General features: G+C 42.2%; 1 protein-coding gene across 7 annotated transcripts in view; it reads left to right on the top strand.

The window, feature by feature from the left end:
- Nucleotides 1-13,174, top strand: part of PTPRT (protein tyrosine phosphatase receptor type T) — a 641,769-nt gene that overhangs the window by 349,116 nt on the left and 279,479 nt on the right. For all 7 annotated transcript variants that reach the window (XM_069752327.1, XM_069752329.1, XM_069752326.1 and 4 more), the window contains exon 7: nt 8,258-8,551. In XM_069752327.1, the coding sequence (XP_069608428.1) occupies nt 8,258-8,551 (294 nt within the window). The remainder of the gene's footprint in view (nt 1-8,257; nt 8,552-13,174) is intronic.

Here is a 13,174-nt window from a genome sequence, read left to right as displayed (position 1 = left end):
CTGCTGTAGTTTTAGCAGAGCTTAGTTGTTCGGCTGTGATAAATCTCCCTCACCACAACTTTCTGTGTACATTGTTTAGTGACAGAAAGCTGATAATCAGTGTCGGGGGCGTGGTTAGGCTAGAATGCATGAGGCCAGTGGTCTACAATGATAATCTCCTGCTCATAAAACACTGATTGTATTCAAACAGCCCAGTAATTTAAACATCACTGTAATCCAGGTCTCTGCTCTTACATTACTTCACTCTCAAATTACAAAGCAAAAACCTGCTGCTGACAGATTCCCTTTAAGTCAAGCTTATTCACTGCACATGTAAAGTTTTGCAGCTTTCAAGTATGCTTTGCATATTCATTTCTCATGCTTTTCACGATCTCCTTCAAGATTGTTGGAAGACCATTCCAGGTGACTACCTCTTGAAGCTCCTCAAGAGAATGCCAAGAGTGTGCAAAGCAGTCATCAAAGCAAAAGGTGGCTACTTTGACGAACCTAGAATATAAGATATAATTTCAGTTGTTTCACACTCTTTTTTTTAAGTATATAATTCCACATGTGTTAATTCATAGTTTTGATGCCTTCAGTGTGAATGTACAATTTTCATAGTAATGAAAATACAGAAAAATCTTTAAATGAGAAGGTGTGTCCAAACTTTTGGTCTGTACTGTAAGTGCACAAAGAAGGTTTTCCCTCTGTAGGGTTTTTATTCAATGATCTGCAGGCAGAGGCAATAAATATATTAGAAATTCTTTATTTGATGAGATCTGAATTTTCCTTGAATTTTGAATGTTGTATTAGTTTATTCATTTCTACATTTGCACAAGCCATGAGCATACAGCTCTGTGATGAGGTGTTAACCAGCAGCGACAATCTTCCGAAATCAACTTTTCTTCTCCTTTTCTCCCCCGGTCAATAATATTTATTCAAGCATATTTTTTAGAGAGCAGCTGTCATGTTCTACTTTGAACAGTTTGTCCTGGTCCCTTCTGCACCTCTTGGGCCTCGGTGTGTCCGGTGTCTCTCCCCGATGTTTTATGTCCATTTACCTAAATATTCACACAATTAATTGAAGTTCCGTTGCCTCCAACACACTTTCAGCTCAGGTGCAGCTCAATACAATCAATTATTGATCATTTTATTTCTCAGTGGAGATAATTATTCAGGTATTATTCTAGAGACGCTCAATGTGGACCTGGGAGACAACCATGAAGAAGACTCATAAAAATCACATCTTTTATTTATTAGTGGCATTGAGAGCATTATACAGAGCAGAGTGTTCATTATTAGCGTATAGACATTCTGCATCATTATACATTACATGTTACATCACTAATGTGTGTATGTATTATCAATGCAATGTGTACTTTATGTAAAATGTCAGCCTGGAGACATGCAGGCCTAGCGTTTAGTTTTCGAGCACCAATGTTGTGTATCTAGAAGTGTACGAATGATACAGAACAGTATAGTGACTTATAAACTATCACTTTTTGTTAAAATATTTCACCCAAAAATATTTTTAGCAAAAAGGGTGTCCAACTGCTTGGACTCTCAAGAATCAGTTGCCATCTGGAGGGAAATCAGGCAGAAAGTGTTAAATTCTCATAAGGGACATTGCAAAGGAAATAATTACTCAGTTCATATTGTTATGGAATACCCTCTTTGGGGAGAGCTTTAAGGGAAATGCAAGGGTCTCACCAGTTTGCCGGGGTTGTCCAAATCAGGGCGGTAATTGATCGGAGACAAGTACATACACTGCTGAATTATTTGGTATACTGTACAAGGCTTTTCCACCCTGCTGATCGAGGTGGAGGCTTTTATTGGGTAACTAAAGGATGAAGGGTGACATCACTACCAAATGAAGGTGTCATATAATAAAAAGACAAAATTTACTTAGTAATAATTTTTGCCCATGTGGCGGTCCTAAAACTTACAAAAGGTTATTTTCAGACAATACCCTTTCGTACTGCTTAGATTTGAAAAGACTTGTGAAATCTAAGAAAAAGATTATATCTAATATGTGACTAAATGAAATCATATGATAATCTTGTTATATCACAAAGATTAAGCAGTTTCTCAGAATCAGCAAAACCTATATCTTGTCTTACTTTTTAAAGCAGAGCTAATGCTGAGGGGAGATATGTATCAACGAGGGTGTTAGCTTCAGTGATATGAGCCTGGAGGAAATGCTCCAGCATACTAAGTGCTGAGAGGGGTTAATCGGCTATGTTAAGGACTGGGGTATTTTTTTGAGACAGGTGAAGAATGGGTAGGAAGTGGTGATGAGCGAATATACTCATTACTCGAGATTTCCCAAGTACGCTCGGCTGACCTCCGAGTATTTTTAGTGCTCGGAGATTTAGTTTTCCTCACCTCAGCTGAATGATTTACATCTGATAGCCAGCTTGATTACACATGGGGATTCCCTAGCAACAAGGCAACCCCCACATGTACTTATGCTGGCTAACAGATGTAAATCATTCAGCTGCGGCGATGAAAACTAAGTCTCCAAGTACTAAAAAATACTCGGAGGACCCCCGAGCGTGCTCGGGAAAACTCGAGTAACGAGTATATTGGCTCGTCACTAGTAGGAAGCTGTTCACCATATCTTCACCTCAGGGTGGGGATTTCTGAATCATTCAGCGTTCAGTGTAACTGGAGACAAGAGCTCCAGAGCTGTATTTATGGTTACAAAAGGTGAACCTTGTTGTTTTCCCGAAGCCAAATAGACTGTGCTATATGTTATCAATTGTTTTCCTTTTATGCCAGAAAGGCCGTATTTATTTTGCTTAACTTTGCACTGGTTATGTTGTACCTTTTTAATAAACCAGTAAATGATTCAAACGAGAAACGTTACTGTGTCTACCTGGTGAGCAGACGAGTGGGCCAATCTACCACAATATATAGATATACACATGTGGTCAAAATTGTTGGTACCCCTCGTTTAATGACAGAAAAACCCACAATGGTTACAGAAATAACTTGAATCTGACAAAAGTAATAATAAATAAAAAATCGATACAAAGGAAAATCAGATGTTGCTTTTCAACCATGCTTCCACAGAATTAAAAAAAAATAAAACTCATGAAATAGGCCTGGACAGAAATGATGGTACCCCTGAAAATAATGTGACAAAAGGGACATGTTAAACAAGGGACATGTTAAATCAAGGTGTATCCGCTAATTAGCATCACAGGTGTCTGCAATCTTGGAATCAGTGAGTGGCCTGTATATAGGGCTACATATACTCACTGTGCTGTTTGGTGACATGGTGTGTATCACACTCAACATGGACCAGAGGAAGCGCAGGAAAAGAGTTGTCTCAGGAGATTAGAAAGAAAATTACAAACAAACATATTAAAGGTAAAAGTTATAAGACCATCTCCAAGCATCTTGATATTCCTGTGACTGCAGTTGCACATATTATTCAGAAATGTAAGATCCATAGGACTGTAGCCAACCTCCCTGGACGTGGCCGCAGGAGGAAAATTGATGACAAATCAAAGAGACGGATAAAACGAATGGTAACAAAAGAGCCCAGAAAAACTTCTAAACAGATTAAGGCTATGTGCACACGTTGCGATTTTTTAGTGTTTTTGTGCTATAAAAACGCTATAAAACCGCAAATAATCTGCATACATTAAGCATCCCATCATTTATAATGGAATCCGCAATTTCTGTGCACATGATGTGCGTTTTTCCGCATGAAAAACGCATTGTGGAAAAATAATGAACCTGTTCATTAATTTTGCGTTTTTTCGCGGATTTCCCACTGTCTAATGCATTGGGAGATTTCTGGGAAAAACCGCGCAAAAAATGTGCAAAAACCGTGCAAAAAACGTGCAAAAAAAACGAATGCGGATTTCATGCGGAAATCTGGCAGAAATGTCCAGATTTCCACAGGAATATTCTGCATGAATTCCTGAACGTGTGCACATAGCCTAAAGGTGAACTTCAAGCTCAAGGAACATCAGTGTCAGATCGCACAATCCATTGTTGTATGAGCCAAAGTGGACTTCATGGGGATTAAGGAAGGCACCATTGTCGAAAAAAATCATAAAAAAGCCAGACTGGAAATTGACAAACTACATGATGGCAAGCCACAAAGCTTCAGGGAGGATGTCCTATGGACAGATGAGACAAAATGAAACTTATTGGCAAGGCACATCAGCTTTATGTTCACAGAAGGAAAAATGAAGCATATCAAGAAAAGAACACTGTCCCTACTGTGAAACATGGAGGAGGCTCTGCTATGTTCGGTGGCTGCTTTGCTGCATCTGGCACATAGTGTATAGAATCTGTGCAGGTACAATGAAATAACAAGACTACCAAGGGGTTCTAGAGAGAATTGTGCTGCCCAGTGTCAGAAAGCTTTGTCTTCAGTAGCGTGCACAGTGTCAGATGCATGCATACCAGGATAGGATGAGGAGCCATGCATACCAGGATAGGGATGAGGAACCATGCATACCAGGATGGGGATGAGGAACCATGCATACCAGGATGGGGATGAGGGGGCCATCCATACCAGGATAGGGATAAGGAACCATGCATACCAGGATAGGGATGAGGAACCATGCATACAATGATAGGGATGAGGAACCATGCATACAATGATAGGGATGAGGAACCATGCATACCAGGATAGGGATAAGGAACCATGCATACCAGGATAGGGATGAGGAACCATGCATACCAGGATGGGGATGAGGGGGCCATCCATACCAGGATAGGGATGAGGGGGTCATGCATACCAGGATAGGGATGAGGAACCATGCATACTGGTATAGGGATGAGGGGGCCATGCATGCCAGGATAGGGATGAGGGGGCCATGCATACCAAGAAAGGGATGAGGGGGCCATGCATACCAGGATAGGGATGAGGAGGCCGTGCATACCAGGATGGGGATTATTATGAGGCCATGCATACCAGGAAAGGGATGAGGGTGCAATGCATACCAGGATAGGGATGAGGAGGCCGTGCATACCAGGATGGGGATGAGGGGGCCATTCATTCCAGGAAAGAATGAAGGAGCCATACATCCCAGGATAGGGATGAGAAGGCTGTGCATACCAGGATGTTGATGAGTGGGCAATGCATACCAGGATAGGGATGAGGGGGCCATGCATACCAGGTTAGGGATGATGGGGACATGCATACCAGGATAGGGATGAGGGGGCCATGCATACCAGGATAGGCATGATGAGGATGTGCATACCAGGATAGGGATGATGAGGACGTGCATACCAGGATAGGGATGAGGGGGCCATGCATGCCAGGATAGGGATGAGGAGGCCATGCATACCTGGATAGGGATGGGGGGCTATGCATACCAGGATAGGAATGATGAGGAAGTGCATATCAGGATGGGGATGAAGGTGCCATGCATACCCAGCTTATACTCGAGTGAATAAGTTTTCCCAGTTTTTCGGCGAAAAATTAGGTACCTGGGCTTATTCTCGGGTCGGCTTATACTTGAGTATATACGGTATTATAATATTGTAATATGCACTACTAGGTCTACAGATGAGCCTGTTTGTTGGGCTCTCCATGCATGTGTTGTGACTGTTACACAGCCGCAGCACATGCAGCTGTGGAGCCGAACAGCTGATCAGCCAGCGCGATCCAGGAAGCCGGGTTCCCTCCGCTGCTTATTCACTAAGCGCTATATAGCTTGCCGAATAAGCCCTCTCCGGAACAAATTTAGTCATCTTTACATAGGTCCTCCTACAGCTAGGGCATACATAGAAATCATGGGGCCACATAGCAAAAGTCCTAATTCTGGTTGTCCTTCCCAAAACCAAAAATTGTCAGTGGGGTGGGCACAGTCACAGAAGGGTGTACCTCCCAACTTTTAATGACAGGGAAAGGGTCATGTATTGTAACTGCAGAGAATAATCACCAACTGTTGAGAGTACAACTCCCCAGACAGCGATTATTGCAAGTGTGCCAACATATTGGAGAAGTTCTTCTACTTCCAAGAAGGCAGCCTGATAGAAGAACAGCTGTTCTGATCATACAAAGCAAATTTTACATATTGAAAGGCATTAGCTTTCTCACTCACAAACTGTACAGAAAAGGTTGCATAGAAAAGATACACTCCCATACAAAAAAAATAGCGATTTACATGTGGGCTGCTTTGGTTTAGGTGCTAGGGCTGATTTTCAGTCTCAGTCCGGCCCTGGGTAAGAAAGCACATTTGTTACCACTGACTAAATTTACTTCAGGGACTAAGGGGTAATGTCTCTCTTTGTGGAAAGTGACATGCCTGACATGCCAGGGTAAGGAAAATTATAGGCAATGCAATGTTCCGCTGGGAAATTAAATATACTAATTGCCTCATTAGAGAGGAAAAGTACCTGAAATCTAGTGTCACTATTAGATGTAGCAATCCTAACAGTCCTCTTTGTTTCTGAAGGAGCAATTTGCATATTTAATTACCTAGAGGGGCATTCTATGGCCTATAAGTCTCCTTACACTGGCAAGTCAATGAGAGTCTTTATGCCTTAGACTACAGCCAGAGGCCTTTCATACAGCCAAATCAGTCTTTATGTTTTGCACTAAGGAGGGGTAACACCCTGATGCACTGTTTGCTAATTGAGATTCCGGTTTGGCTTTTCTCCTAAGTCACATGGCAAAATTTCATAAATTGCTGATATTTACTTTTAGGATTGCAACTTGTCTCTGAGGATGCAATTTGCATATGTATAGACACAGGACACATTTAAGCACTGCTCTTGTGAATAAAGGAGGTCTATGTGGCTAGGCCCCACCAATCATGTATTTTTGACCACCAAATTTGTAAATAAGTGATACATGTTTGTGGAGATTAAATCATTTAGTCGTTTAGCTGTTTGAAGATATTTTGTTGACTCCTGCTATGAATATACAACGCATTTTGATATTCGTTATCAGCTTTTTGTCTGAAATCGTTTGTATAAAAGTGGGTTGTGTTGGCTCAAGGGAACATGTCATCTTGGAAAATGATATTAAAAGGGAAAAACAGAGAGTTAATTAGCAGGTAAACAGTGTTACAATGGTGCCTGGCCACATTTATGAGTGTGCAGCTACAGGAAGAAAATGACCTTTTTTGGTCCAGGAGCTACCGACTTTCAGTCTTAGAGGTGTCCAAGGAGTGTCTACAGTCATCGCTAACAGCTCCACTCACTATACTGTGAGCAGCGGCTGTATGCACGCCCCAACAGCTTGATTGACAGCTCACTCTGTAGCACATCTGTGCAGAGCAAGCTGTCAAGCAAAGTGCCTAGGCCTGCTTACAGCCATCGGTCATAGTGCTGTGAGAGATGACTGTAACTGTTCCGTCCACACCCCCATGACTGAATGTAGGAGTTTCTGATCCCGATAGGAAACGGCCTCATTTTATCCTGATAACCACTCTTTCTGAAAGGTGGCCAGACAGCATTGTAATGCAATTTACCTGGAAACTTATGCTACATCTGCCGGTAAATAGCATTTTCTGAGGTGACAGGCTCCCTTTAAGTAACTAACCTCCAAACCATAAATATTAAAAAAGACAGGTTTCCATCAAGCCTTATAGGACACATTACACCAGGGGCAACAATAATTCTATTGTGACATGAATACAGTATATTTGGGTTTTTTCTTTTCTGCAATAAAATTATGTATGGTAGTGATTATTAAGAATATTAATAGCATTGTCAAAACAATTACTACTCCAGATTTTTCATAGCTTGGATTATTTGCATTATGACATCTTATCTCTCTTGTCATTAGCGATGAGTGGGTCAATTCACACAACTCAGTTCCATGGTCCAGGTCACTGTTCTCTGGCCATGGACAGGAGCTTTGTGAATGTCCTTACCCTCCAGGATCCCAATCTTGGCTTATGATCAGCCAGACTGGTAAGTCATGACCTGTGCATGCCAGACAAGGAAATCAAGTGACGTCCCAGAGGACTTGTAAGCTCTGGATAATCATGCAGTCCCTGTCCATGGCCAGAAAACACTGACCTGGACCATGGAACAGGGTTGTACAAAGTGATCCGGTCATCTGTAATCCATTCCGTCCAACGTTCTAGTTCTCCAGACATGAGCTCTGCATGGGTTCTTGCCAGGGGATCGGGGTTCCGCAAAGTGATCCACTCATTTGTAATTATCATGTATTAAGTATTCATTTATCAACTTAAGGGTTTAATTTTTAAAGTTAATTAACAAAATACTTTCTTTCCTTGGATTATAATAGTTTTTCATTAGTGAAAGGTCATGTGCTTCCCTTTCTCCCTACCAGAGCCACCAAAGCCTATTGCACCCCCAGAACTTTTGGCAGTTGGAGCTACATATCTGTGGATTAAACCAAATGCAAACTCAATCATTGGTGATGGACCAATTGTCCTGAAGGAAGTGGAATACCGGACAACATCAGGCAGTTGGGCTGAGACCCATGTTATGGATGGACCTACATACAAACTATGGCACTTGGATCCAGATGTGGAATATGAAATACGTGTCTTGCTAACCCGTCCGGGTGAAGGTGGCACTGGACCTCCAGGACCCCCTCTCACAACTAGGACAAAATGTGCAGGTGGGTTGTTACATACCATCCACTTTATTGCCTTGCAAAATGTAGCATGATTGTGATAGCATGATCTGATTGTGATATAGTCAACCTTGTAAAAATCTAGCAGAGAACTGCAAATCAATTGCATATTTACTTGATGGCCAAACAAAGCCGTCCCCCTCGTTTGTCAAGAGGAAAGGATTAGCAATGGACAGGGCAGAGGAGGAAGCTCCTGCTGCAGACACTTTTTAAACAGCCACAGAAAAAACAGTTAGAAGGGTGAATGTTGGCATTGCTGAGCACATGTTTTCTCAGTTTTAATTGTAATATGATTCAAAACAGAATCAATGAGAATGAGATTAAGGAAGATGTTATATTTTTTAATTGCACATTTTCTGTCTTTAATGTTACTTTAAGGCTCAGCTCCTAATCATACATTAAAATAAAAAGGGCCTTTTCTTCCATTTAGTGGGGGGACGTCAGTAGGTTATTGGAAGTGGGTGGCTTTAGCTTTCTTTCCAGAAGAAGCAGCAGTAAAACATTTATTTTGGCTAAATTAAAAATTAACATCAAATTAATGTAATAGACGAAAAAAATTAAGACCATATTCATCACTAGTCTCAAAATAATAATTGTTGTATCATCCTAGGAAAAAGACAGCTGAGGTCATCCATTCATCTCTTAAAGGAATACACATGTAGCCTAAATTGTTAAGGGGCTCAGTAATAAATTGGGGAAAAAACGATCAGTATTTTATTAAATTTTTGCATTTTATCAGAACATGTTCTATTTTTGCTGTAACCCAGTTGTAATAAACATTCCTGGATATGTTCTCAATCCTAATGCATAAATATTAAATTCAGCTGTTTAGCATATTCACCTTCAGCATTATTAAATCCTACACTAGATTCACTATATATATATTTGTAATCCAACACAGATTGATGCACTAAAATAAATGGCAGTTGATTTCATACATGATTCAACAAGAATTTAACATAAAAGCATGCCAATCCAAACTCTTAAGGCTGGCATAGCATGTGAGTAGTGCCATACATTGTCACAAGTAGTGGGAATCAGACATTGGCTGCATTATTGTGTGAATGGTTTACTCTGAAACGCCTCAACATTTCATATAAAACATACAGTGGGGCAAAAAATTATTTAGTCAGTCAACAATAGTGCAAGTTCCACCACTTAAAAAGATGAGAGGCGTCTGTAATTTACATCATAGGTAGACCTCAACTATGGGAGACAAACTGAGAAAAAAAAATCCAGAAAATCACATTGTCTGTTTTTTTAACATTTTTTTTGCATATTATGGTGGAAAATAAGTATTTGGTCAGAAACAAACAATCAAGATTTCTGGCTCTCACAGACCTGTAACTTCTTCTTTAAGAGTCTCCTCTTTCCTCCACTCATTACCTGTAGTAATGGCACCTGTTTAAACTTGTTATCAGTATAAAAAGACACCTGTGCACACCCTCAAACAGTCTGACTCAAAACTCCACTATGGTGAAGACCAAAGAGCTGTCAAAGGACACCAGAAACAAAATTGTAGCCCTGCACCAGGATGGGAAGACTGAATCTGCAATAGCCAACCAGCTTGGAGTGAAGAAATCAACAGTGGGAGCAATAATTAGAAAATGGAAGACATACAAGACCACTGATAATCTCCCTCGATCTGGGGCTCCACGCAAAATCCCACCCCGTGGGGTCAGAATGATCACAAGAACGGTGAGCAAAAATCCCAGAACCACGCGGGGGGACCTAGTGAATGAAATAGCAAAGCCACTAGAGACTCAAGGTCTACAAAAATTCAATTTGCAACAGCAGAAAAAAAAAAGGCAGCAACCCTTACCTGCCCAGATCTTAGAACAAATGCACTGCAGGGTGCAGCCAGCCCATAAAGCAAGATGTTAGCAACACAGGTGCAAAATACCAGATCAACAGCCACTCTCCACATACCCACTCCTGGAGGGGGTGACTGCCCAGTATACAATTGCACAATAAAGGCCCACATAGGGCATAGTTCACACAATGGTACTGCATAGTGTCTGGTTCACAGCCTATTAGTCACGCCCCTACTTTTCGATTAGGCGGGCTGGCCAGTACACTCTCAATGCATCCCAGTGCGAACACCCCTCATGCGAGACCGAACGTGTTTGGGCTTGGCTGCACCCCGAAAAATATAGTGCAAAAAATATTCAAAAATAGTGAGGTATTGGTTGATATTTTGGCCAAAATACGTAAGCTCGTAACCCACGCCAAGGGTCCCCACGCTTACGAGTCCTACACTAAACTAAATAGCAAAGCCACTAGAGACTCAAGGTCTACAAAAATTCAATTTGCAACAGCAGAAAAAAAAAGGCAGCAACCCTTACCTGCCCAGATCTTAGAACAAATGCACTGCAGGGTGCAGCCAGCCCATAAAGCAAGATGTTAGCAACACAGGTGCAAAATACCAGATCAACAGCCACTCTCCACATACCCACTCCTGGAGGGGTTGACTGCCCAGTATACAATTGCACAATAAAGGCCCACATAGGGCATAGTTCACACAATGGTACTGCATAGTGTCTGGTTCACAGCCTATTAGTCACGCCCCTACTTTTCGATTAGGCGGGCTGGCCAGTACACTCTCAATGCATCCCAGTGCGAACACCCCTCATGCGAGACCGAACGTGTTTGGGCTTGGCTGCACCCCGAAAAATATAGTCCAAAAAATATTCAAAAATAGTGAGGTATTGGTTGATATTTTGGCCAAAATACGTAAGCTCGTAACCCACGCCAAGGGTCCCCACGCTTACGAGTCCTACACTAAACTAAATAGCAAAGCCACTAGAGACTCAAGGTCTACAAAAATTCAATTTGCAACAGCAGAAAAAAAAAGGCAGCAACCCTTACCTGCCCAGATCTTAGAACAAATGCACTGCAGGGTGCAGCCAGCCCATAAAGCTGTTGCAGACCTAGTGAATGAACTGCAGAGAGCTGGGACCAATGTAACAAGGCCTACCATAAGTAACACACTATGCCACCATGGACTCAGATCCTGCAGTGCCAGACGTGTCCCACTGCTTAAGCCAGTACATGTCCGGGCCCGTCTGAAGTTTGCTAGAGAGCATTTGGATGATCCAGAGGAGTTTTGGGAGAATGTCCTATGGTCTGATGAAACCAAACTGGAACTGTTTGGTAGAAACACAACTTGTCATGTTTGGAGGAAAAAGAATACCGAGTTGCATCGTCAAACACCATACCTACTGTAAAGCATGGTGGTGGAAGCATCATGTTTTGGGGCTGTTTCTCTGCAAAGGGGCCAGGAAGACTGATCCGGGTACATGAAAGAATGAATGGGGCCATGTATCGTGAGATTTTGAGTGCAAACCTCCTTCCATCAGCAAGGGCATTGAAGATGAAACGTGGCTGGGTCTTTCAACATGACAATGATCCAAAGCACACCGCCAGGGCAACGAAGGAGTGGCTTCGTAAGAAGCATTTCATGGTCCTGGAGTGGCCTAGCCAGTCTCCAGATCTCAACCCTATAGAAAACCTTTGGAGGGAGTTGAAAGTCCGTGTTGCCAAGCGAAAAGCCAAAAACATCACTGCTCTAGAGGAGATCTGCATGGAGGAATGGGCCAACATACCAACAACAGTGTGTGGCAACCTTGTGAAGACTTACAGAAAACGTTTGACCTCTGTCATTGCCAACAAAGGATATATTACAAAGTATTGAGATGAAATTTTGTTTCTGACCAAATACTTATTTTCCACCATAATATGCAAATAAAATGTTAAAAAATCAGACAATGTGATTTTCTGGATTTTTTTTTCTCAGTTTGTCTCCCATAGTTGAGGTCTACCTATGATGTAAATTACAGACACCTCTCATCTTTTTAAGTGGTGGAACTTGCACTATTGCTGACTGACTAAATACTTTTTTGCCCCACTGTACTTAAAAAGTCGTCCAAGGACCTTATGTCTTAGAAGAGTAGTCCAAGAGGCTGGACCTCAGCGGTTTCTTTCAACCCACCTTCCCTAGACTGATAGGTGTATCGCTATATGTTGTATTGTGAGCGACCTGTCAGTGTCAGGAAACGGGGCAAAAAGCAGCCGCTGAGAACCTCCCTCTTGGACCAGTCACCTGAGATGCATTGTCTGAACCTCCCTCTTGTACAAGTCACCTGAGATGCATCGTCTGAACATCCCTCTTGGACGAGTCTCCTGAGATGCATTGTCTGAACCTCCCTCGTGGACCAGTCACCTGAGATGCATTGTCTGAATGTCCCTCTTGGACCAGTCACCTGAGATGCATTGTCTGAACATCCCTCTTAGACCAGTCACCTGAGATGCATTGTCTGAACCTCCCTTGTGGACCAGTCACCTGAGATGCATTGTCTGAATGTCCCTCTTGGACCAGTCACCTTAGATGCATTGTCTGAACCTCCCTCGTGGACAGTCACCTGAGATGCATTGTCTGAGCCTCTCTCTTGGACCAGTCACCTGAGATGCATTGTCTGCACCTCTGTTTTGGACCAGTCACCAGAAATGTATTGTCTGTACCTCCCTCTTGGACCAGTCACCTGAGATGCATTGTCTGAACATCACTCTTGGACCAGCCTCTGAGATGCATTGTCTGAACCTCCCTCT

This window comes from Ranitomeya imitator, chromosome 2 (genome assembly GCF_032444005.1).
Source record: "Ranitomeya imitator isolate aRanImi1 chromosome 2, aRanImi1.pri, whole genome shotgun sequence".
NCBI classification, from domain to species: domain Eukaryota; kingdom Metazoa; phylum Chordata; class Amphibia; order Anura; family Dendrobatidae; genus Ranitomeya; species Ranitomeya imitator.
The sequence above is the reverse complement of the archived record's forward strand: the minus strand, read 5'-3'. Positions and strand labels throughout refer to the sequence as shown.